Consider the following 27769-nt stretch of genomic DNA (forward strand, 5'->3'; position numbering starts at 1 on the left):
AAAAGACCTTCTGGTGCATGCGATGAGTGGTGATTCTGCTTCATCGAGGAGTCCAAAAGATCTAATAGCAGAGCTGTCAAGGGTGGCAGCATTAAAGATCTGGTTAATTGCTACATAATAAATGTGTTTTTTACATGTTCTTCTCCTTAGAGCCAGAGGTCGGCCAGGAAACTCATAAGACTTTTTCTTACATTTATTTAAAAAAAATAAGGAATATTTATATACAGGGATTCATCTCCGTCTCTAAGGACACTGCAAAAGTGCAAAAAAAAAGTGCAAGTGATAAATGTGTTTGATCTAGCCTGATGGGTTTCTTCTACTCAGCCTTTTTGTTTGAAAATTCCTATTAGCCATCTTTTTGGTATACATGGAACTCCTGGCAGCCATTTCCTTGGCTCTGTATACTTACTGATCCTACATGCACTTGAGAACAATCCTCGTACAGCAATCTTCATTCTAAAGGCTACATTGATCAATGCAAGGAGTAGGAGGAAGGCAGGGTGTCTGAGATGCATGTAATGTATGTATGTTTGTTTTCACAGCTTTTTAAAATAGGAAAGATTACTCTCTTTTTTGATAAAGATTTACAAAGGTCATATTGCCACCACAACATCACTTTTTCTGGCGTTGTGGTGGCGATAAAGACTTCACCTTATTCACGAGGCAGTGTTTAACACCGCCTTGTAAAGAAGGCATACTTTCACACCATGCTTAGCGTGAAAGGAGTGGGTAATGAGTGTTGCGGTGGGCATTCCACTGCAACACCCATCGATTTTGAAGCTGCCCCATATTTAAAAGGGCTACATAAATATGGGGCAGCACCAAAAGTGCGACCAGGGAAAACCTGTCCTAAACAGTTGTGCAGCACACAGAAACAGCAAAAGGCCATTGATTGTTTATTTGCAGGAAGGTGACCCTTCATGCAAATAAACAATTAATTTAAAAAATGATGTTTTGTCACTTCTATGTTTCAAATGCCATTTCAGATTGTTTATGTGCAGGAAGGGACACCTTCCTGCACATAAATATTCATCCCCTACAACGCAGGCACCCTTGCACTATGCTGCAAGGGTGTCTGTGTTGCCGGTAGGCAGCTGAAATTAACGCCAGCGCAGGGGGAAATGCAGGGCTGCACCGTATCCTTGTAAGTATGGTGCACCCTGCGTTTTGGAAGTGTTGGAGCTCGGTGTTAAGCCAAGTTGGCTAACACCATCCTCCGCTCCTTCCTAGGAAATATGCCCCTCTTTTTTTAGATGATGTAGGTGCCAAGCATTATGCTGGCACTTCCATTTAATGTGCCAGTCAGGCTAAGGTTGGTGGTGTTTACGCCTGAGTGAGTGCTGACTCCTGGAGGATCAGACGGGAAGTATTTACTCAGACGCCGCTGCTCCCCAGGGCAGAGAGTCCCAATATCGATGTTGATAAGGAATGTGATTTGTTGGGTCATTGCAAACCTTCACTAAAATTGTGTTTCATTACTCGTCTACCACTCCAGAAGAGTGGTTGGTCAGGGACATCTTAAGGATTTTGGGGGCCCTGGGCCAAATGTGTTTTGGGGGCCCCTGTTTGGGACAATTTTGAATTCATGATTCAATTTCAGTTCTTTTAATGCCCTCTTTGGCCAAGTCACTGAAAGTGCACAGGCACACCCGTCCAAATTCTAAATATGTTATACCTAATTAATATTCAGTGATAATGATGTGTTTTTCAATATTTTAATACAGCAGCAGCTCACTAATATTACTGGAAATAATCACTGTGACATTCTCCCATTTCTCATATGTGAGGTCCTGTTTTGATCTAAACGACACTTTTATATGAACGCTGCATGAAACTTAATACACATAATTTCTCTGCAAAATGTCCGCAATAGACTCACACATCACCCACATTAAAAGTAAATGAAAGGAAAGGCTGCTCGCCCTACTTAATGTAGATTCAAAGTACTAGAAAAGCTTTGGCAGATAGACTGGCCCAGGTGTTCCCCTCCCTGGGTCACTGTGACCAAAACAGGTTTGTACAGTCGAGAAGCACCTCCTTAAACCTTTGGTGCTTCTTTAGGATTGCCACGTATTCGCAAACCCAATGGCCGAGAGCAGGCTACCTCATATTAGACCTGGAAACAGCATTCGACGTCCAGGAGTGGGGATTCCTATTTGCCGCACTAGACAAATATCATCTAGGGGAGTCTTTTCTCAACATGGTGAAGCTACTGTATAGTGCCCGTACTGCGAGGGTTAAAACAGACCCCTACATATCCGGCATCATGGAAGTGCACAGAGGGACTAGGCAGGGCTGCCCTGTCTCCATTGCTCTTTGCACTGGCAACTGAGCCACAAGCTGAAGCAATACGCACGGAGATACCAGACGTTATTGCGCTAGGAGACAGCACACACACAATATCTTTGTACGCGGACAAATTTCTGCTATACATAAGAGACATCCACTGCATCCCACAGAGATTAGCAACCATTTTAGAAAACTTTGCTTTTATATCATGACTACGAGTAAACGTCACTAAATCCTTCCTATATCCCTTCAGCGAACAATGTGATGACCCAGAGTATGCGCTCGACGGAACACGTGTTCGTTGGTGCTCATACACATTCCGCTACCTGTGCATTCACATATACAGAAGCCTAAAAGACTTGTAAGATGGCAACCTGGGCAGAGCACTGACCGCAGTCCGCTCCCAGATGCTCCAACTATCAGTGACAGGGAAAGTGGCCATAGTAAAGATGGTAATACTGCCCAGGTTTTTGTATTTTTTCACAAATCTCCCACACTACATCCCTTCGTCCTTCTTCTGGCCCCGCAAAAGATTAGTAAAATATTTCATAAGGGAAAAATCTAGACACAGGGTGGCAATCAGCAGACTCTACTTACCGGTGGACAAGGGTGGCCTGGCAGTTCCACACTTGGAACAGTACAACTTAGCAGCCCAAATACAATGGGTTACCAGATGGTTTGATGACCGCCATAGTGGAGACACAGCAACCACACAAACCTCCCTACATATCGCGGAGCTAGCGGTAATATTCCACCCATGTTCAAAAGCCAAGCTGCTGGACTCACTACTGCGGTACGTGGCCTACAAGAGCTTCCGTAGAGCACTGTATATCCCCCGCAAAACCACACCATACGCTCTAGCCCTACCTCTGGAGGGAACACCCAGAGGTCACACAGTAACCACAGCAGCCCAACTCAGAAGCTGGCACACTGCCGTTATTCTGGACATGGGGGATCTATATCGAGAGGGCACACTAGTCCCATATACAAAGCTAATGGAGGAAGTATAATTACATCCCGGCCAATTTCTACTGCATCACTCCCTACTAGCGTCGATAACAGCTAAATGGGGAGACGTGACTACCGAACCAGAGACACACCTCTCCATACAATACCTACACATTATGAGTTAAGGTGGGCACCTTGTCAAATGGTTTGCAGCATCCATCAGGCATCACACAGCAGCAAACCTATCGGCCCTCTGCCAGCACTGGGAGGCAGACATAGGACGGTAGCTCACATACACAGAATGGGCCTCGGTATTGGCGAGCTCAACTCAGGTTCCAAGGAATGCGCGCCTGCGACAAATACAATACTATATCACCCATAGAGCGTACCTCATGCCAGCAAAGATCAATCAATACTTTAGACACCAAGACATCAAATGCTCCAGATGTATGCTTTTAGATGCAAACTTGCTACATATGCTATGGGAGTCCCACAAATTAACAGAATATTGTTCCGCAGTAGGAGACGTGCTGGCACACTGCACAGGTCGCATACTCTTTTGTGAATGGCATGTATACTGCATTTATATCATAGAAGCCGCAACTATAAAACCATTTCTAGATTTTTAGACCTGGAGTTGGCAGTAGCAAAAAGGCTAATCACAAAAAGATGGAAGGACCCTGACCCGCTGCTCATAATAATGTGGAGACGCTACATGCTAAACTGGGCCAAAGCAGAAAGCACTGCACTCAGATGCTATGACATTCTTGGGATCCGCAAGATCCCCCTCGCTTCAATTTGGGATATAATCTTAAGTGCACTGACCCACACACAAGGAAATGCAAGGCCCTCTCAGGCTCCTGAAGATGATACACCTCAAGAGCGCATACCATAGAGGAGAGCACGCCGGGAGGAGAAGCGGTAAGGAGTGCGGTAAAGAATTCCAACCCACCGAAAAAGTGCAACCATGAACATGCCCTATGCTAAGCTAGCAGCCAGCGCCAGAGCACAAATGACAGACATTAATGCCAAGATAGGTTCTCCCAGGGTACCTAAGCGCCAGCCCCACAGTTGAGATCCCTAACCCGTTAAGTATTATTTTGCGACGGTTTTGTTAACGCCCCTCCTCCACCGTTACGGAGCACATCGTGACAAACGCAGGAACAGTGCAGTTGCACAGCGTAAGACGTATTAGGATTATCATCACTGACACCACAGAAATATACCCAAGAGAATGTGCCTGATTCCAGGCAAGATATAAAAGATGCCATATAAGTGGTATAATTTGCTGTGAAACTTTAAAGGATTCATTGGACACAGAAAGATGTAAATGATGTGAATATCAGAAATGTCCTTCCTTTTTTTTGTCAGTTATTGTTGCGTATTGCAACTTAACGAACCAATGTGTGCCTGGTATGTGTTTATTATGAAGAAAAAAATTAATAAAAACAGTTGTTAAAAAAACGTAAATGAAAGGAAAACAGTACTTAAAACAATCTGTTCAAGAATTAGGTCAAGGTCATCAGGGTGGGACTCTCTGCAGAACAGAGCTGGCTATATCAGGGGGCCCCCTGAAAGGTTGGGGCCCTGAGCCAGAGCCCACTTTGCCCATGCCTTTAAAAGTATTCTGAGGGTGTGTGGTGAAGCTGCCGCATGGTGGCGTAGCAGCGCTGTACCAGGCACACTCGCCTGCCCTCCTGAGAGAATGTACCAACAGGAGGCCAGTTTCCCAGGTTCACTGCTTCACAGGTAACCCTCCCCTGCCTGTGCCTTTTTCTCTGGTGCAGTTCATGGATGCAACTTGTAACTAGCTTCCGTCGTAGCCCTCCTTAACCATTTCAATTATCACAGAAACGCGTGTCTTCGTTTTGAGCACCCAGCGGTTTCAGATAATTTGCGAAAGATTCTTGCTTCGAGTGTGAATGAATAGGAAGGGCACGGATGCTGTTTCTTGTTCAGATAGGGCCCTCTAGTGGATAACTTTTAGTTTTACATCCCTTTGACTTCACGCTATGTACGTGTTACAAAGTGCAAGCATTTTGGAGGACAGTATTTAGCACATCTTCTGAAATAGTCAGTTCATTGATTTGTTGTTTTTAAAGCAAAATAAGACGCAGTTATCGGAGGTATTACACCCACAAATCGTAGCCTTTTTCTGAGTAAAGAAGTAAGTATGATCCAGGACTGCCCCGAAAATAGAAGCACTCCATTCCAATTGCATTCATATAGTTAGTAACTAAGCACTGTACAGGAAAACGAACCGGCTACTGTTTCAATATATTCTCCCTCCTACCACTTTGCTTGTATGAGTTATTGAACGTGTTTTCTCTTAAGATTTCTGACATATATAATTCACATAGGGCTACGAGTGGGATGAAAAAACTGTGTGGGGGGGGGGGGGGTCTAAAGGTCATGACCTTTAGACACCTAAGCTAAAATTCTTTGCTGAGCATAGTGTGCCCCCCTAATGGTATTTTGCTGTTTCTGTCATTGCACCCAGAGATATAATATAAGTAACATTAAGCCTACATCAAGCCAAGGCTATTGGCTTTGTCAATGGTTATTAGTTGCGTAATATAAATTAGCAAAAACAACGGCTTTTTTGTATATCATTTTGAAAATACTTCAGTTCTGAAATGATGAGTGTGTGAAAGAATAACAGAGTCTCTTTGAAGTTACATCAAAGGCAGTGAATGGTGGCGCTGCTGCAGAGTTAAGTTACTTTTCAGAACTGCCAGTGCTGAGCACTAGCAGGACCCGGCCCACTTAAAGCCCTGCCCTCTCTGGCACTAGTTCAGAGTGGCTGAAGCTTCTGGTTATTCCACTGGATTGTGGAATATTTATATATTCAAAAGCTAAAAAACACAGTTAATTGCATATTTCTTCAACTGCAGAATTCTTGAGTCGTATTTAAGGTGCTCCAGCACCCCAATTTAATAATAATTTGGTTTGATTCCTAAGACAGTTCAATCGAAATAGAACCAGAAGTCAAATATACTGTAGTTTTATGCCAGTGGTCACCTCAGCATACCAAATTTCACATTTGCTAGTTTTCTATTAACGTTTCTGCTGTTTAGTAGCACTGTTACTTATAGAAGCTGCTGTTACCCAATTTAATGTTTCCTTATTTATTGACCTTGTCGGAAGGATAAGGAGCTAAACCATCCCTGCTGGGATTTCTATTGATGATCTGCTTTGCGAGCTTATCTCACTGAGCCATCTTGTTCATTTGTGCACAGTTATGCCTGTATTCAGGAAGCAATCACTGGCCCTTTTAGTGATCCTTGCAGTCTGCACGCCATTCTGCTCTTGATAGATTTTTGTGTCAAACGTTGTAATGCTTAAACTCTAATTCTGCCTAAATGTTAACCTACTGAAATTTCTGAATGCAAGTTGCTGTATTTTTAGTTAAGTTTCATGACAACAAGACCAAAATCCTGATTTTCGTTTAGACAACATTTTGGTAGATATACTTTCATTCAGACCCCGGCAAACTTAACTAGTGTGCTCATGTCTGTCCTTGACCCGTCATAGGCATGATGGCTTCTCCCTTTACTGACAATCCTAGATTTATTTAGCCACACCTGCACATATGTCAAATTATCCTATTTTATTTGGCCTTTGTTCCTGCCTTGAATCGGGCATCATTGTGAGCGCTGTTCTCCGCTCAGAATCCCATCTTGCTAAAAATATTCTTTTCCGGAGAGTAACAAAAACATATCTTTCGGCTTCAAAAGACTTTGAGTTTTTCTTGAGGGTTTATTTATTTGCATTAAGAAAGCTGGACTATTGTTTGTTCTTACCTGAGTACACATGAATTAGCCACAAGTGCCAGGCAGCATTTCCATAGTCCATAAGTGAGGCTCGGAGGAAGCTTAATAAGTTAGCAATGTTTGCCAACTAATTTCATGGGAAAGGTATAAGCCCTGCCCTTCAGTCTTTATTGAATGCTGCCAGAGATGAATATTTGGGACGCTTTGGTCACAGGGTCTCCAATGAAACCCTTACCTTATGGGCCACCGTCCTGTCTGCCCTCCTAACCAATCAGCTTAGTCTTTGCTGTTGATAGAGTTTAGACCACTTTCCCTTTAGGTAATAGAGATAGGTACATAAAGGTTTAAGCTAGATTGTTTAAGGGCATTCACTATGGTAAAAGGCTGGCTTGGTTCTGGACAGAATTCTTAGTGGCCCCACTGGCTATCTAGAACGATGCCCAGGTTCCTGAGAACTGAAGGTAGGACATATGTTTCTTAAATCTGGCATTTAAAAAACTGTCTTTTAATTAAACCTTTGGTTTATCACCTCTCCTTTTTTTTCTCTTTCAAATGTCCCTCTCCTTACCTTCCATCCTCTGTATGCCTCCTCTGTCTGAGCACAACCTACTCTGACACATCCACCATTGACTTTTCATTTCAGCAAATTTCCCACAGCTGATTTACAAGATCACAATCTCTCCTCCCTCTGCTGAAAGTTATACATATGCAACCTAACCATATCTAATCTCCACTAACACCCCTCCGACTAATGATTGCAACCAACCATTAATACTCAAGTACACAATAAAAAACTGAAATGACTGCATGGAATGGTTTGCTTTGAGTGTGCAGGACTAATCGAAATAAATAACAAACAGTAACCAATAACACTGAACTAACCATCAACCTTTGGTCCCGTAGCAGCATGCTGCGCGGTGAAAGCGCTTCAATGTCTATCAGGGTTAGTATTATATAAATGCCATAACAATACAATATATCTCGATTTTTTTCCAATCCTTTTTTCCAGTTGCCTGTTTCTACCCGCCCATTGTCAACTAACAGCATCCCATAGTGCACTTGGCTAATATGGTCATCACGGTGACTCATGTTAATCACAGTGCAGTGGTTTGTCACAGACATTTATTGAGCCGTTTAGCCTGGAAAAAATGAGTACGTCGTTCTTTTATATCTTTTTGCTACCATGCTTCTATTGGTAATTTAGACCACGGTCTCATTGTGGGAATAGGAATGCATTCTTCGAATTTCTACAGAAGATGAAGACTGTGTCACCGAACACACACTTGGTGAAACAGTGACACCCTGTGGTAGCATCTAAAAGAACAAGCATGAACTCTTCAGTGAATGGTCTATGTATTTTTCTATCACAGTGGTACGTTGTAAGTCTCTGTCTAGGCCAATATTTAGAAAGATTTTGCTTTGAATTTGTGTTACTTTTTGAACGGAGACCCGACGTAAAATTCAAGTTGGTATTGAAAACAAAAGCATGGCGATTTGCTTTAGTTTGTAATCAAAAGCAACGTCGCGTTACTTCGTGTCATGAAGACACTCAATGGGTGACATGAGCATTCTTGTCTATCCATCCATGGATTTTGGCACAAATTGATATCTACCCATCTAAAGACTTGCAGATATGGATTTGCAGCAATATCCTTAGCCTCCCTGAGGAGGCTGGCATATCAAGGAGAAGTTGATTTATTTCTCCTTTTCTGTAGCACACATGCTTAGAGGAAATTGCCTTTCAGCATTGTGTTTGTGCAGGAAGTGAGCCGATGTGCTGTGTTGCATGAACAGGAGAGAGCTGAACAGTGCCAGATCTACTAAGGTATTACACTCTTCAGCTCTCTAACTGCGGTGGCACAGCCTCTTCCACTGTGGTGCACTTGACGCTTTCTCTTGCCAGAGCAGGCTCTCTTGCGCCTTGGTGAAAATAGGCATGCATTTGTGTTGCCTTTGCACTTCGCAGAGGGGCGCAAGGGCAACGCAAATACTAAGTTAGATTATTATGTGGCTCTGAGTGGCTTGATAAATCTAGAGTAACACAACAAAGCAAAAATCTCTGTAATGCGTTACTCTGCCCCTGGGTGGCATTCAGTGGGTGGTGTGTGGGTGTTCTCACACAACACCCATGGATTTTGGTGCATACCCCGAGTTACCATTACTGGTAGACCTGGGGATGTGATGAAATGTTGCGCATCCCCAGTGGAGGGGGAATGAGGGGAAAAATCTTTATTTATCATAGTTTTTAGGTCTCAGCCTGCGTTGGCTGCGCTTGCGCTGTCTCTCTGGTGAAATTTAATGAGATAGAGAGAATATCACTAGCGAGGTTAAGCCCTGCCCCACTTCTCGATTGGCTGGCCTCCTAAACGGTGGCCAGCCGTTGGAGAAGAGGTCCTAGGGACGTCCTTTTTTCTCTTTAAGCCCCGTCCTTTTCAGGTTGGGTTCCTTGACTTACTGCTGAAGTAAAAGGTTTCTTATCTTCTTTATGGGTTCAGATGGCCCCATAAAAAAGATAAGGAACCTTTTAAGTCAGCAGGAAGTCATGCCGAGCCCTTCTGAAAAGGACGGGGCTAAAAGAGAATGTCTTGGCGTTGTGGCGCGCGCTTGTTTTCTAAACAGCTTGTAGGAAACGTGATGCTGGAATTCAGGTTTCCAGAGCAGCCTATCAGGAGAGATTTATTGCGGACTGTACCTGGGGATTATGAAATATATCGTTCTCTTCAAATGCTCAGCCTTCCCGTCTTTTATTTCGCATTGTAAAATGTCTGACCTCAAAGACTAATCTCGCTGTGTGCTATGAATATGAGCCGAGACGAAAAACGTTAAACATTATGAGTTCCCACCCCTTCAGCTCCCGTGCCTCCCCCCCTCCCCATCCTTCTGAAGTGGCTCTGCGGGTCACGTGACAGCCTGGCTGATGTGAAAGCTGTGTTTATTTGAGGAGCTGGCGGAGAGGGGCGGGTACACGCGAGGGGACGGGACAGGGGGACAGCAGGGAGGCTCGGCTCGCCGCTCCGTGGCTTGGGAGTGTGAATAGCCACATTGAGGGAGCTATCTAAGTGGGCAGGAGCGAGGACTTGTTTGCTTTGCCTGGGGGCTTTGATAAAGGCAGAGGATGCTGGCAAGTGTCTGCTGAGACCTCTATTGGGCCGCCTCCCCACCCCCATGCAGCCCTGGTGGGGAGTCTGCACAAGTAGCCGTCTCTGCTTATCTCTCCCGCATAGCGCCTCGCCACCCTCCCCTCCTCTGCACAGCGCCTCGCAACCCTCCCCTCCTCCGCACAGCGCCTCGCAGCCCTCCCCTCCTCCGTACAGTGCCTTGCAGCCCTCCTTGACACAGTGCCTCACAGCCCTTCTTGTCATAGCGTATTGCAGCCCTACTTGGCAAAGCGCCTTGAAGCCCTCCTCAGCACAGCGCCTCGAAGCCCTCCTCGGTACAGCGCCTCACAGCCGTTCTTGGCATAGCGCATCGCAGCCCTACTTGGCACAGCGCCTCGAAGCCCTCCTTGGCACAGCGCCTCGCAGCCCTCCCCTCCTCCGCACAGCGCCTCACCGCCCTCCCCTCCTACGCATAGCGCCTCGCACAGTCTGCACCGAGATGTAAAACTGGAAGAGATTGGTGGAAATGAACAAAAAACTCGCTGCTGCAGCGAAGGAGAAGGCCCCGAAGAGCTGCTGTTCCCCTACAAGGGAGTGTTGTATCACAGTATGCTGTGCAGCCCGGATACCTTCCAGGCGCTAGACGCTTTCTAGCTCAGGGCAGACGACCTACTCATAGTTTCTTACCCTAAATGCGATGAGTAAGTGCACTCTTTTTTTTACATAATGGAGGGCTGTCTCCAGGAATAGGGAGTCCTTGCAAGGGGCTGAAGACTGGAAGAATCTGTGCAGTTTTGCTAAAAGTGCAACCCCCCACCCCCTCTCCCAAAGCCATTAACGCTATTTGGTGGCACGCCTTCCGTGTTTGCTGGCAGTGTTATTCCCCTTAAATGTTCCATTCTCAAGGGAAAAAAAAACACACAGGCGTTCACCTCTTATCAAGGCAACGGGGAGTCGCACTGCAGCCGTGCTCTGCGGCTGCCATTACGGAGGGAGGGGGTACCCACCAACTCACCCCTCTTGAACCCATGCTTCAACTTTATGTGGAGTGACGGTCAGACCTGCCCACTTTGGAGCTGGGGAACCAGCTTCGAGTCTCGGCGTTGGCTGATAGGGACTGGTTGAGGGTGGTAAGGGGTTGTGCCTATCCCCCTCCAATCTGCACACTTCATCCTGGCTCTCTTCTCTGCATCTTAGTGTGTGTGCGCGCGTTCATGTATCATGTGTGTGCGTGCGTCCGTGGGCATGTCTGATTGTGTGTCTAAATCTGTATTTGTGTGTACCCATGTGTGGGTCTATGTGTGTTTGTTTGATGGCGTGTGTCTGGATCTGTGAGTGTGTCTGCGTCTGTATGTCTGGATCTGTGAGTATGTGCATGTGTGATTGTATGGGCGAGCTATGTGGATCAGTGTGTTGGATGGTGTGTCTGGATCTATGAGTCTGTGAGTATTTGGGCCTGTGTACGCGTCTATGCTCCTGCTGCTCCTTTAATGGGATCACCCGTGGTCTCGACCAAGAGAGTCTGTCAATGTTTGAATGATTTATAGGGACTGGTGAGGGTGGGAATGAGTTGTGCTATTCCCCTCCAATCTGCACACTTCATCCTGGCTCTCTTCTCTGCAACTTAGTGTGTGCGTGATTACATGTATGCGCGTGCTCGTGTATGCACATGTGTGTGGGTGGGCCTGTCTGATTGTGTGTCTGGATCTGTATTGGTGTGTGCTCATCTGTTGGTCTATATGTGTTTGTTCGATGGCGTGTCTGGATCTGTGAGTGTGTCTGCGCCTGTGTGTCTGGATCTGTGAGTCTGTGTGTATGTGCGTGTGTGATTGTATGTGCGTGCCGTGTGGATCAGTGTGTTGGATGGTGTGTCTGGATCTATGAGTCTATGAGTCTGTGTACCTGTGAGTCTGTGTGTATTTGTGCCTGCGTACACGCCTATGCTTGTGTTTTTGAGTAGGAATCTGTATGTGTGCGTTTGTGATTGTAAACAGCCATTGTTGGGTCATTAGTGCTTTCTTAAGGCCAATGCATGCACAGAATAACATATGGTTGCCTTAAAGATTTCCACCAGCAGAACGTGTCAGAATAAAGCAATTCAAGCACATAACATGCACCTGCCCTGCTCTACAGATGGAAGGACTGGCTCAAACCAATTATTTTCACAACAAGCATTTTCAATGCAATGGCTCTGTGTGTGTGGCTCTGTGTGTGTGGCTCTGTGTGTGTGGCTCTGTTTGTGTGGCTCTGTGTGTGTGTGGCTGTGTGTGTGGGGGGGGCTCTGTGTGTGTGTGGCTCTGTGTGTGTGTGTGTGTGGCTCTGTGTGTGTGGGGGGCTCTGTGTGTGTGTGGGTCTGTGTGTTTGTGTGTGGCATTTGCGAGAGATTAAGCTATTGGCATTGTAAATGACAATGCCATTTATTTTTCTGTTTTCAAAACCAACACATAAATTACAATTTTGTAATTTACAATGCCAATAGCTCTAACGTTTGCAAAGGCGGGACCGTTGCATTGTAAATGCTTGTTTACTCTTCTGTATGTGCTGCATTCTGTAGCCCACATAGAAATAGAAAAATTCCCCAGTGATTGTTTTTGTGCAGGAAGGAAAGTCCCTTCCTGCACAAAAACAATCCTGCTTACAACACAGGAATCCTTGCACCATGGTGCAGGGTGCCTGTATTGGTGCTAGGCAGTACGTTGTGCACCAGTGCTGAGAAAAGACAGACATGCATCCTCTTATGTTAAATACGGCGCATTCTTGCTCGTTCGCTGACACTCAGTGCAGCAAGGTGGGTTGGTGCCCTGTGTGACTTTTTGATAAATATGCCCAAGGTTATTAAAATTACTAAACAACACAAAGCCAAGCAAATTGACTTTGCATGGCTCAGTAATTGCCAAAATGGATTTTGCGTCTGCCTGTGCCACAAAAGTGATGCCACCTCCACACAAAATCTTTGTAAGTCTGGGCCTTTATTTTAAAATGTAAGGCTCGAAATGTGTTTGTTGCAAAAAAGATCATTGAGTGAAATTGCAATTTGTTCGTTTTTTGCTAATACAACAGTGAGTGACATCACCAATGTCATCCTGAGACGTACACATATGCTATAAGTACTATGTTCATATATGAGTGCAGTGTTAAACACAAGTTAGCTCAGTTTCTCACGTACTCATTCAATCACACATGCATGCATGTTACAAAAACATTCTAGTACACAAGGAAAAGGCAGTTAAAAGGCCAGATGGGCAACAAGTTTGCTGTATCAGCTTTGTTGCAGTAAAACGTGTGTTTGTTCGGTTATTTTTTTCATAGTCACGGGCTGGTGAATAATTACATTTGTCCACAACCACTGCACTTACAGCACCACTACTGCAATTTGAAGCAGTAGCACACTGTGAGGATAGACAGAGCACCTGTGTGTTTAGCAGAATATATTTAATTATTTAACATTTTTCTATAGCGCCTTTCTGCATCACGCATGACCAGCCGCGGCTGGCACAGGTAAGCGCGGTGAAGCCGGGCGGTGAGTAGCAGGGGGAGGAAGTCGACAGATGATGGATTAGCTATTATTTATTTAATTATACCTATTCCATCGTCCGTCAACTTCCCCCCACTCCCACTTCGCCCTGCCCCACCTCGCTTACCTGTGCCGTCCGCCATTGCTCTTGACATTATTATTACTCATTCTTCTAATAAGAGGGAAGTGTGCCTATGGTGGTCGAAGGTGAAATGGGAATGTATTTGTTTAACACTTTCAAACAGTGAGAAACTATTCCAGATGTATCATAAATAAGGTACAGGGACATAAAACAAGCTTTTGCTACCCCTCCAGCAATGTCGGTCCCCACTCTTGTGGGGTGCCCCAGTCTAGTCTAAAACATTTGGATATCTGTGAGATAAAGGAGTTTCATGGGCCCTTCACAGCATTCTGAAGGAGGCTCGATCACTTTGCTTCATGCCATTTATATGGACACTGCGTGAGAAAGCTTATGTAATGATGTATATAGCGATTGCCATTAACCGGGGGCCTTTAGGAAAAGGAATACACATATTTTCATGCTACAAAAGGTGATACTGATAGTTTCCAATATATTATGTCTTTCAGTGGTGAAAGTGGCGCGGGTAAGACCGAAAGCACAAAACTAATCCTCAAATTCTTGTCTGCGATGAGCCAGCATTCCCTGGAATTGTCATCCAAGGAGAAAACAGCCTGCGTGGAGCAAGCCATCCTGGAGAGCAGGTACTATGCCACGTTCAATGCGCAAACATGGCCGCAGCCGCAGACCCTGAAAGCAGGATTGATTTACAAAGAACTTTCGCACACATGTAACAGGGCAGGAGACAAAGGGAGGTGGGAGCTGTGTCTGGATATGTATGCTAGTGTATTTATAAAACACAAACCTAGCTGGGAAGAAACTGAGTGCTGAATAGCAGGCACAGCCCTGAGCTGCGGTTCATGATTGGTACAGAGAGTTAGGTGGCACTTGCAGTATTATTGTCAACCTAGCTGAACTGCAGGCTAACGATGACTGTTGTGATGTCTCTGGCAAGGTTGTTCCATAGTGTGGGAGTACAGACTAAGAAGGACTGTCATACGTAATTTCTTGAATATCCTCAGACTGGAGAGGCAGGCCAAGATGCTTGCATCTAACAACATTTGCAATTTTAACATAGCCACACACAGACACAAATAAAGTGTATTGATGCAGAAGTGAATAAATAAAACTCTGGTTCCCAAAAAGGGATTTTGCTTGTTATAATGTCCCATCATTTTATAAAAGCTGTTGTTTAGCGACTACTGAATTTTAAATCTCAATTGCCGATACATATCTTATTTGAGTCGATTGCTTTGGAATAAAGTCATCATGTCTACTGCTATTCAATTTTGAAAATAAGGGATCTGCGCTCTACACAAGCGGTTTGAGCTGCCCGCGCTAAGCTTTACAGTAGTCAACCTAGTGGATTGCTATCCATGTTGCATATGGTTATAATCTGAAGAGGGAAGATGTCTCTCTCTTATGTGTTGACAAGTTCAAATATCTAATAACGCGGATTACACTTCAGAGTCAGTATCTTTGTTAAGGGCTAGGTGCCATCTCCTGTGTAGTAATACCAGTGCTTGCTTAAAATGGGCTGGTGGTCACTCTTTTGTGGGCACCAGCATTTATTTTTCTCATCAGTCTTTGATCCAGAAAAATAGAGAGAAAAAAGGGGAAAGAAGAAGCAAGAGAATGATGGAAAAACTGTGACAAAGGGAAAACTGCAGGGTTTAAAAAGAGCATGCAACAGTGAGATAATGGGCCAGGGAGTAGCTGGTGGTGAATTAAAGAGTCATGAGATGGAATCAAGACTACATAGCCTTGATAATCGGCAAGCCGACATTCAATAGCGCTGGCTGCAGGCTTCTGAGCAAAATTTTTGGTACCAACATGTATTCTTTTACAAAAGAAGCACTGAGTGAAACCTTTGGTGTTTGGGCACATTTTACGACTCGACTTCCTTGCATTGGAATCGTGATAGCTTTGTGATCTAGGAAGACGGATCCTGACATGTTAAGTGCTGAAGGCGAGATCGTTTAAGCCTTCTGTAAGTTTTCTTTTAATTGGACATGCTTGACATATACAGCTTTTGCTGATTACTATTGTTGTTTTGAAGAGCTGCTGATTTTTCAGTGTGGCCGAGGACAAGGTGAGCTGCAGGTCTGAATGCGCCTGCCCATGATGGGATACATCTACTTTGGTCCCTTAGTGTGTCTCTGTGAGCACTGGTACACGCACAACCTTTCGATTTTTTAGAGTGTGGGTCATATATGGCTTTGAGTCTATACAAACTCCAAAACTGAGGACTTTTCTCCTGAGGCCAGATTGGCTGTGCCACTTCCAATGAGGGATATTACAGTAAATGGTGCTTGACCATCAAACAGTTGGTGATCTCACTACCAGGCGAAATCAAATTGTGTGCTGCTTTCAGTCATGTGATATCATAGTAGACACATCTGGGTTTAGAAACAGCCCAGAAAGTTTATATTATGTGATAGAAGATGCACCAGTTGAGCCGATTCCATAGTCTCCCGAAGTAGTTGTCACACATAGGGTGAGTTTTGGACTTTTTTTATTTTTTTCTAAAGTTTGATATAGCGCAAGAACCTCAATATGTAGACATGTTTTTCCTTTTTGTGGATACTGATCTGGAATGTTGGCATGTGTGGAGAACAGCCGTGGACTTAGTATATCTTTCTAGCCAAGTGTAGGTAAACGGCTGCAAGTGAGTTTTTTTTTACTAATGAGATATTTTGTAAAGTTGGAGTGAATTCAGGGTGCAGATCTGGTGCTTGCGAAGGATGCAGGTTTGAGAGTGTTGGCCCCTGGGTGTCTCCTCTGCTGCACAAGCTGATATATTCTCAAACAACAAGGAGGAACAACAGTCTAGAAGCACTGTCATCCAATAGGAGGAACCGACTCTGTCTCAGTTGTGATGGGAATGTGTAGCAAACAAAGAAAAAGATGTACATAAAGGTCCAAAAAAGAAAAAAATACAGCAGTGAGCAGAGACCGCTATTGTTGTGTGGAAGGAGGGCCCACTGAGGATTTTCAAGGCAAGCAACCTGTAACATGCTTTTTTTGATTGTCACTTTGTGCAGTCAGTCAGACCCTTGGGGACTTTGCTGGCTCATGATGTCTGACTGAAGCAGTCCTGGGTTTGGAGTCCCTGTCTCAACGGCCTAGCTATCAATAGTACTGAAGGTGCAGCGGCACCAAAGGCCCAGTAGTGAGAGGGGCCCATTGCATCCCAATTATAATTGTCCTTAAGTATCCAACTATAGGGTAGGCGTTGGCGCCATTTTCCTTCCTTTGATTGACACCTGTGGCACTCGTACTAAACTGGTTTCTCTGGAACGTCACTTTGTTGTCTAGCCTTCTCTGTCTGTCGGTTTTTTCCCTCCCGTGTACGCATGTTTCCAGCCTGCAGGTGCTTGGATTAAAATGAAAATCACCCTCATGGCTCGTTTGATGCCAAACGCTGTGGCATTTGCTGTGACTTATCAGTAACTGGAAACAGACTGTTATTTATGCGTACCACAGTATAACCCAGCAAGCACTTTGTCCCCACAGTGAAGCAGGAATGTGCCTGCTAAATGCCTTCAATTAGTGACGAGGGTTCGTATAACTTGCGACGTTTTACACCTTAGACCAATATTTCCCTGGATTCGAGATTCATGGGCCTGGGGTGCAAGATAGCTAGATATCATACTTTCTTTAAGATCCTCAGAGGTGAAATGTCTTTTGTTGGATGCGCGTCACAAGTTTGCCCTGATGTCTTCTTCTGTTTTTACAGCCCCATCATGGAAGCGTTTGGAAACGCAAAGACGGTGTATAACAACAACTCCAGCCGATTTGGGAAGTTTGCCCAGCTTAACATCTGTCAGAAGGGGAACATACAGGGAGGAAAAATTGTAGATTGTATCCTTTTATATATGTACCTTATCGGCTGTTGGTGAGATAGCTCAGTGAGTCAAGAGTACGCTACTGATATCTCATGTGTCTGCACTTTACAAGTTCAGCCTTTCCTCTTTCTGCAGTCTGTTTATTGAATGTCACTACATAGTGTAATAACAACGCTTGTAACCCTGAGTGCTTAGAAATCGGATACAATGTATTACTTATCCCTATATAAAACAAGCATAAGCAAAAGCCAATAGGGCTTTCTCGCGTTGTCTGGCACTAAAGGGAATTTCCTTGTGTGTGGATGTGCTCCTTGTGAAAGGGCAGAATGCCTCCCTCACAGAGAAGTTAGCCAGTCACTGAAGTGGTCTGACCTATTGTCCCATGCTGTGTGTTGTAGTGATCGTATGAAAAATGTGAATGACACAATAATAGAACAATGGATGAAGAGGGTTGACCTCCCCATAAGTAAGAAAAGTGTACATATAATACATATAATATTTGTAGAATCAAAAGGTCTTGGCTAATGCCACTCCTCCTTAAAAAACACAGTGTGTTTCATTTTGATATGCAGGAGCATAAAGGCTTTTGATGAATATATTTGTCTATAGAGGAGGTTTACATGTACTCTTTCTTGTGCCTTCACATTAATGCATGCATTTATTTAAATAGTTTTTCCTCCATATACTATCAGTGCTGTTAAGTCATAAATGGTGTCGGTGAAATAACTGATTCATCAGTAGCCACGCTGCAGCATCTTATGGAATTGGGTGATGTTGATGCATGAAAAGGTGGCCCTTTGGGCTAATTCCCTGGACAAGCCCGTGTTGTCTGCATGTGTGTGCACGCATGCCATATCTTCCTTTCACATCCACGCTGTCTTTAGCAGCAGATTCAATGCTGAGTATTATTAATTTGTGAATCTGTTCTCACCCTCTTTCCAACACCACTTTCTAACATGCAGCAAAATTTGATGTTTATCTGCTTCCATTACACCATCAAACCTTAAGCATCTCACCTGACAAGTTTCATATTGGGCGACCAGTCAGTTGTACGTTCCCGGTGCAACAACATCCATTTTTTAACACCAAGTTTAAATCACTGAATTTCAGCTGAGCGATGAAAGCTCCAGGAATCTCAAAGTTAGGGTATTTTAATGCACTGTCTCAAATTATTACTACCAGCATGGAGCCGCCTGGTCCCCTGCGGCAGTCCAGCACCAGCGGACACACTGGCCCAGACACTGTCTTTACTACTATCCTATTTTATCTATATCTTCCTTGACTTGTGCTTCTTTCCAACTGAAGATTTATTAGAAAAAGTAAGTCATCATTTATTACTATTTCATTAATTATATTAATGTAGAAACTAAAGTATGTTTTTTGTTTTTTTTCAAAGTAGAGAAAAACCTATAAGCCCAATAACAATGTTGTTCTCTGCAGAATCGAGTCGTGAGGCAGAATCCCGGCGAGAGGAATTACCACATTTTCTATGCCCTGCTGGCAGGGGTAGAAGGCGAAGACAAAGGTTGGTGTAAGCACGCACAGTAGCGTGTCGGAGGAGGTATCTGCATGCAGATGGTGCCAGAATTATTGGGAAGCGATCCCAGTGTTCTTCTATACTGCCTTAATAAAAAGCGGAGGAGCGTGATCGCTCTAATAACAATTTTCAAAATAATTATTGAAAACGTTTCAAAATGCAGTGTGCAAGGGCTTGATAAATGAATAAAGGTTTCAAAGAAATATCCACCTAGGCTAACCTTGTTATAATAAAAGTTGTTGAATGCAATTGACACATGCCTTAACCACACAAATCTTTGTTAGCCTCTTACTGGCACTAGAAAGCCTCTTAAGACACAGGGTTAGTCAGGCTGCGGTAAGACACATTTTCTACACTTCATTTACCAAACCCATGTTCATATGTTTGTGCTTCGTGCATTGATTCGCGACATATGTGTAAATCTATGAGACAGAATGTTCCACTGACAATTCTTAGATATACAGCTTAAGGGAATCACAAAAAATTAAATTGCTATTACCTTCTAGGAAATCTAAGCAACATTTAGATTCCAATATGTAAATTGAACAATAAGCAGCAATATCTATGGCAGAAATGCACAATTGCACAATTATATTTTTCTCTTTTTTGGTTCCACATTGAGGCTGATTTTCCAAGGACAGAAGTTTCTTCTGTAGCACCTCTATTATGGCTTTTTGGGCTTCCTTCACATCTTCGTTGCACTGTTACTTCAGCATTACATTCCCTTGTCTGGTTCTGCAAGATGGGTCTGAAAATCCATGGAATTACTTGCGATTGCCCACAGAGTAATAATTTTGTGAATGCTCTCCACTTTTTCACAGGATTCGTCTCAACCCCTTCCTGGGGAACAACCCTCTTCCCTACCTTAACCTTAATGTCCTGAATATAGAAAATCTAGCAAACTTGCCAGTTTACCAAGTCGAGTCGTAAGTCCCATAATGCAGGCGTAAATGCCTGCAGATCCAGGTTTTATGATCCTGGATATGTCTTGTGTGCCCTCAATGAAACATTTTGAACATCCAGGAAATACCCATCTGGGCCGGTGGCTCAGTAGACTTTTAAATTCATCCCATGAATCTGTGTTTGAATCTTAGTGGGTCAATTCAGCATGTCATCCATCTGAGGTCATATTACATGAGTACCTTTGAGTGGGGTAGAAAAAGTTAGTGCCAAGGTGCCCCAACGAGTCAATGTGAGTATTACAAACACCTGTTATGATCCCTTAAGAAAAGATACAACAAATATATAAATATATTTTCAAGAAATTTCTTTTCTAAATCATTTTTTTCCAATTTATGAACCAGATGGAAATACATATATAGGAATAGAGTTTGTTTTCTTTAACAAAATGAGTTTTGATTGAATTCAAAAAACAACTAAGTGTGTCAGGGAAAGGTAATTAATGGTACCTGTCCCAGGATTGATTCTAAAAAAAACAATACCGTAGGCATCAATTTTTTCTCACTTAGTATATTGTTCCCAGATGCCTTTGGGTTATTGGGTGACCCCTGTTTTGATTAATATGATCCCTTAGGAGAGCAAAATGTTTTGAGAGTTGGTCCCTACATTTTGAACTAGCAGCGGGCTAGTAAAGGATATGGGGCGGAAGAGGTAGTCTAATAAAGGTTTTGTGCATTACAGTGGTAGGTAAACGAGGAGATGGATTGGGCATGGGCAGTCATACCTGTCATCAAATATGTCCAGTGGCAGCTGGTAGGGAAAGGAGGTGGGGAAGAATATAAAAAAAAAAAGCACTTACCTGTGCCGACAGCCACATCTCTCCTATGCTTCTCTGCTCCGGAAGAAGCTGCAGGAAGCACCCAGCACATAGGCTTCCCCGAGCCAAATCACAACGCTGCAATGCAGCATTGTGATTGGTTTGAGCAGTGTGAATCGGCACTCAGATCGCAATAGGGAGCCTGTACATATTCCCCAACAGACTGTCCATTACAGCCTGGTGGGGAATATGCAAAGTGCGCACAGTCCTTTCCTCCTCCCACCCTGAGCACCCAGCCCGCTCCACCCTAACCCAGCCCACAGCATCCAAAAATAAAACAATAATAGCCTTGTTATTATCGTTTTATTTTTTTCCCTTTTCACTGCTCTATGAGCAGTGGGGCGACGCTTCTCCGCATTAGCGGAGGAGCCGCCACTGAATATGTCTTTATACTGCTGTGCCTCTAAATATATCTGTTAATCTTTCACTTTGGGAATTATTACATCACTTCAGTAGATAGTCATCTAACACAGTTATTTGTGTTGTAAAGCGAGAGCATCCTTGAAAGCAGAAGTGGAGCAGGTGGTTTTTTTCTCCTTCGGAGTTTTATATAGCGCAAACTTGACCCGAAGGAATCAGATATCAGAGCACTGTACATGAGCACGGTTGATGTCGGTGTGAGCAACAACAGCCTACGCTGCATCATCTTGCGGTATAGGTTGATGTGAAATCCTCGGATGCTACTCTACAGCAGTGATCTTTCTTGGAATAAGGGGGTCAAAAGCATGAAAAGTCTCACGTTTGCTAATGATTCAGTGACATGATAGCATGTGCATAACATCTATATAAGATTCCACAAGTATAATCCTCAGTGCTTTATGATTGTTTTATTCTTTCTGCCAAAAGAATCCCAGTTTCACCTAGAAAACCGTGTAAAATACTCACAACACATAGTATCTGTAACAGTGCTGTAATCGAGAAAATGAAGTAGGAAGGGGCGAGAAGTAGGAAGGGGTGAAAAGTAGGGGCAGCCATTATGTTTCTTACCTTGGGTTAGGGCACTGTCTTTATTCATTCAATAAAAGTGGAACGTTGAAACATATACGAAGCTGTTGTCATGCTTGTTAATATTGGCATTGATGTAAAATTTCCGTGTTCAAACAACTGATTGAGCTTTTTGTCTCATTTTTTCTTTTTCTTTTACACCCTTATTCGTCTTTAACACACTTACCTATGTTTCTCCTCTTTCACCAACACATACCTTTGTCAAACCTTTGTCCCCCCATTTGTATCCTGTTCCTCTCATGTAATTGGTCTCTCACACCCGTCTCTGCTCATTCCATCTCATACATCCACCTCTGCCCTACCCTCTTGCTGTATTTTCTCATTTGACGCTGTTTTTGAGCTTGGTTTCCAACTATGCCCCAACCTCTTACGCTCTCCACTTTTTCGACACTCCCTTTCTATGTCTTGCTTGCTTTGATTTGGCCCATCTTCTGCCAATCCCTCCCTTTCTTCCATTCCTCTTTCTCTCTTTGTCGCTTTTTCCCTGCTGCCCCGCCTGCGGCCGCAACACAGAGGCCTTTTATTTATTGAACCCAGAGAACTACCACTACCTAAATCAGTCGGGGTGCACTGCAGATCGGACAATCAATGACAAGGAGAGCTTTCACGAAGTCAAAGTAAGTTGATCTTGTCTTCCAATGTAAAAGTAATCTCGTTAGGGCATTACCTTTGTAAGACTGCAGCATTTGATGTTTCTCTTCTTATGCTAGAGGTGCTGCTGGCTTTGCAGTCACCTTATTCTCAGCCATTTGTACTAGTCCACGTTACCCCTGCACACATGGAGCCGATAGATGGGTGGCTAGATTCCCTGGCCCCACAATGTGTCCATTTTTAATCACAGGGAGTTTTTTTCAGTTAACAGAGTATAGGTTTCCTGAAGCTGTTGGCCAACTTGTAGGAAACAATGTAATGGCACAGTGGGAAAAAACATGATGAAATAGAATGTTCCTCAGAGAAAATGCTGGTGGTTAAAACTAATTCAGGATTTTCCACCCACCACGTTTAATTGTTCCATTCTTGCAAGAATCCCTATCTTTTTATTCCTGAAAATAGAAATGTCCAGACCGTTCTGCATATCAAGTGCCTCATTTGAAATAAAGCACGAAGGCTTTTCGTGTCTGTTCCAATCCTGCGAGGGTACAATACGTCCCGTGACTGTATGTCGGAACTTGTAGAGTGTCTGGCATGTGAAAAATGCTAACCAAAACCAAACAACCCCACAGGAAGAACAGCCTCCTGTGTCTGCCTCTCCCCTCCCCCCACGCAGAAGAAGTGAGGCCAAAAAGTATTAGTTGTAAAATGTTTAACATTCTCAAAGTCAATTAGTCTGAAATAATGAAACCCATCTACAGAGACAGATTGTCCCTTTCAACCTTTTTTTGTACTAGAAATAGATATCAGATAACAAAGGCATTTTTAGCAATGGTGCTTCTAGTCAGAAATAAATATGAGAAAAAACACAGAAATATCTGCCTATTGCACATACTTTACCATAGAGAGAGAGAGAGAGACAGAGAGAGATAGAGAGTGAGACAGACACACCCACCACACACACACACACACACACACACACACACACACACACACACACACACACACACACACACACACATACACACACACACGTAAGTGTTACCTTTGCCATGGTTCATTTTTCTTTCTCTCAAGTAATCTCTTTTTTCATTTACTATGGATCAGATGATTTCTCCATTTAAAAAAAACTTTGGCATTGAATTATGCATTTGCTATAGACTTAATTTTTAATATCAACACTAATAATAACACTATTGGTGTTGGTCAGTTATTAGTACATGCCTCTTTCTACATTGTGTAGCATGGCTCTCATGGTTCTTTTGCAGCACCAAGTCCGGTCAACGTTTCTTTATTCGCCTGACACCATAAAAGCATACAAAATAAAACGTACATGAACAGCAATTCCAGAGTTTGTGATACACCAATACACTGATCTAAAAATGAAATACTAACATATAAAACATAGCATTATAATATATGTCAGTCAACAAATATTAATCAACAGCAATTATAAATAAATACAACATATCAGTGCTTACCCAGTTTACTTAATGGCAGAAGTACTGTAATGTTTTCTGATATACTAGTCTACTCTGATATAGTGTAAAACAACATGGCAAATCTCAAGAGACCCTAATTGTTGTTAAAATAGCTAAGAAATATGGTGCTGCTTAATTTTAGCAGCTCATAAATAGGGACTAAAAAGTGCCTGTGTGGGATAAGGTGTTCAAAAAAGAATGAAGTGACTGGTGCTTTGTTGCAATACATGGTCCTAGGCAAGTAGGAAGGGTAGCACATCAAGTGCCCAGGAGAGGGAAGGCAAACAGGAAATGCACAATACTGAATCTAAAACGAGTACGATAAAATCTATAATGAGATCAGTATATAAAAGGTAAATAAGGTCCTATACCCAAAGAAATACTAAGAACAAAATGTGTGACTACCGTCCGCATAGAGTGCGATTTTGAATTGCGCATCTTTAAGCTGCAGCTAAAATAAAGATTTTTCAAGGAATCTTTAGCGACTGACTCTACTGGCTCTGGATTATAAAAAAAAGTCTGAGATACACATATTAATAAAAGTCTGCTTCGAATACCTAAGCCATGGGATTACGGCCCCATTATCTAGCAGTAAACTATTTCTGTGCATTGACCTAGAAAATCCTGCTTCAGGTTTTCACCAGAGTTATCTCACAAAGCCAAAGGAGCCACACTTATCTCATCCACTAGCTCATCCTGGTTTCGACATGACAAATCGTGAGACTTCTACTCTGTGGAACTTAGAGTAGCCTACAAAGGAAGCTATTCTCAGCACTCTGGAGGGGTTCATAATTTGTATAACCCCAAACTCCTGCCCTATGCAGACCAGCCACTATGAAGTTGTAGTCATCTCAAATTCACTAGATGTCCCCACTTTTATGCATCATCAAATTAGATGCTTAAGTAATTAAAATATCTTACCCTTTCAATCTTATATCCCTCTGCCAGTTTAGTTTTGACCTAAGTCTTGGCGGACCACACACCATGGTGAATGATTTGCTAGAGTTAACTGTTAGATCTAAATCTTCTGTGACCAAAGCGAAACCATCCAGCAGGATCTGCAGCCCTTTTGCTCTTCTGGCGATAAGAACGGTGTCATCTGCATTGATAAGCACTGGAAATGCATGTTTTCCTATTTGAGGCATATTCTTCCCTCTGTTGACAAGATAATCTTCCAAGCCATTTCTATATATAAGAAATAGAACGGGGGCCACAATATGTCCCTGGTGGACTACTCGTGTCAAACTAATTTGGGTAGTGCACTTGCCAACTGGGCTATACTGGACCTTACCTAAACTGTCCCAAAGCAATCTTCTGAGAAAATCCACCAGAGCTTCCTCAACCACTTTGTTCTTCATCATGGTCCACAACTCTGCCCGATTTACAGTTTCAAAAACACATACTTCCCTAAAATAAGGGAGAGGTTAAGGCATTGCTTAACAGTTCCTGTACCATGGAGAAAGTCAAATTGATTATCAGATAAAATGTTCTATTCTGCCTAAGTCTCCAATATGGATAGTACAACGTGACTCAACATTTTAGTGGTGGACTCCAGTAATTAAATTGGGCGGTAACAAATTGGATGGTTTCTGTCCCCCTTTTTAAATATAAGGACTATAACAGCCTCCTTCCAGGACTGTAAAACATGGCCCACAATGGTGGCCCGCAAAACATTTCTCACTAGTGGGCTCCTGAGAGAGATATTAATTCTAAAATGTCTCAATTTGTACACTATCAGGGCCCAATGCCTTCCCTTGAGTACTCTTATTATTATCTGTATTGACCTCCTCAATATCAATTGATTGGCTTAAGACCTACGCTGCAACAAAGTCCATACTGGGCCTACTTCCTCAACTAGTACATTGTGGTTCATACCGGTATCAATAACTTTACTAAAATGCGCACCCAAGAATCCGCAGTTACATGACAGACAAGCTATGGCATTTCATGGTTTCAAAAAAAGGACGATTCACTATGTCTCAAAATCTCTTGCTGCCCCTTGCACCACTGCTGCTTCAATATATTGCCATGCGTAACATCAGATCTCTTCTAAAGTTGATTTATAAATATATCTACCATGCTTTATATCGGCTTTACCCCTGGGGATTGCCTTCAGTGCTGTCATTAGGGATTTATGTGCAGCTCAACAAGCATCATTAAACCGCCTACAGTGGTGGGAAGCATTTGGAGATTTATGCAATAACAGTATGCCGGGTATACAGGACACTAAGAACCAAAACCCTTAGGTTAGTACAGGGATTGATATCACAGGACAGACAAGCACTAAAAACAGTCTAATTCTTTTTCTTTAGTTCGGCCAAAAAGTGATTGGAATCGATATAATCCCACTTAATTAAAATTCCCTTACTATTAGTGAATTTCATTGGTCTCACCTCTGGTAGCTCGTGATAATTTTTCTAATTTAATTTCATGCCTAATGACAGAGGATTATAGTCAGTGACGCAATTGGTAGTCACGTCAAACTTTATAATCAAAGGTACAAACTACTGAAAATAAAGTACAATCTAGGGTACTACTCACCCCATTAAATGGGAATTGGAGAACTGGGCAATAATTCCATATCATGGGCAAGGACGATATTGTTTCTTAATATTATGATATTTAACAGAGTCTTTTTTAGGAAACGGAAGGGGAACAAGACATGCACTGAAAGGCTGAGCCACTAGGATTGTCTTTGAAATTGAGATAGGCAGCAAGTATTCATTGGAGTCAGCGATTGAAAGTCAGTCAGTATCTGCTACAGTATGAAGCTGGGTAAATCGGTTCCCTGTTTGAAAAGTATACAATGGGGGCCACTGAACACAGAGTGTGGGGAACAGGCTTGCATCAAGGGACATGGAGTGAGGCAAATAAAAAAAACCCAGAGGGTGAGTTTGAATTCTCTCAACATCAAGTCTTTTTTCCAGTGCCATGCATCTGCTTTTAAAATAACTGAAACCTGGTAAACCTGTTTTGCGTAAATAAAACAAAGATTTTTTTTAACCTAAAGAGCTTGTTAAATTTTTTGAAAGCCACAATAAAAGAATTGAAAGGGTATTGATTTTTTTATTTGTTTACTCTGTTAGTAATTGTCCCTGGTTCCGCCCACTGAATCTACATTCAAAGAAGTCTGCTTTTGTGAAAGTGGAATAATAAAACACTCCTTTTGATGTGGTTATATTGTTATTGTAGCTGCCTCTACCAATTTAGATTACAATGTCCTTTCTGTAATCCCAGATAAAAGGCCTCTTTAGAAAAGACTGTTTGACACACAAGTCAATTTTTCAAAATCTCTTCTCTTGGAAGACCCCAAGTGTCAAGATGACCATCAATCGATGGCCTCAATGTTCTCTTACTGTTTCAAATTAAACAAGAAGTAAATATGTGGGACCTTGTAACCCTACAACATCTGCAGATGTAAAGCAATGCACTTTCCTTTCAGACTGCCATGGAAGTCATGAAGTTTGGACATGAGGAAGTGAGAGAGGTTCTGCGGCTGCTTGCTGGCATTTTGCACTTGGGGAACATCGAGTTCGCCACTGCGGGCGGAGCACAGGTCTCTTCTAAAACAGGTGAGCTGGAAGCTAGTCTTGTTCAATCTTTTGGAAGTGTTTGCGGCGTGAACATCAAACTTAATTTTTATATATATATTTTTTGTTATGTTTTTGATTAACCAAAACCATTGCATCATTACATATTTTGTTTAACCTTGTCAATACAGTAACACTTTTTGCTGTTGAATATTTGAAAACAATGTTTCCTAACTACAAACAAATAGAGGAAAAACTAGGAGGCGTCAGTAGTAATTAATCATATAGGCTTATTTAAG

At 42.9% G+C, this 27769-nt stretch overlaps 1 protein-coding gene across 1 annotated transcript in view; it reads left to right on the forward strand.

Annotated features, from left to right (window-relative positions):
* The window catches only part of MYO10 (myosin X), a 593993-nt gene that overhangs the window by 303992 nt on the left and 262232 nt on the right, over window positions 1-27769 (forward strand). Inside the window, exons 5-10 of the mRNA XM_086965266.1 lie at window positions 14211-14345; window positions 17441-17565; window positions 18855-18868; window positions 18990-19074; window positions 22382-22485; window positions 27383-27512. Coding sequence (XP_086821392.1) covers window positions 14211-14345; window positions 17441-17565; window positions 18855-18868; window positions 18990-19074; window positions 22382-22485; window positions 27383-27512 — 593 coding nt within the window. The remainder of the gene's footprint in view (window positions 1-14210; window positions 14346-17440; window positions 17566-18854; window positions 18869-18989; window positions 19075-22381; window positions 22486-27382; window positions 27513-27769) is intronic.

Source organism: Lissotriton vulgaris, chromosome 4_1 (assembly GCF_964263255.1).
Source record: "Lissotriton vulgaris chromosome 4_1, aLisVul1.2, whole genome shotgun sequence".
Lineage (NCBI taxonomy): Eukaryota > Metazoa > Chordata > Amphibia > Caudata > Salamandridae > Lissotriton > Lissotriton vulgaris.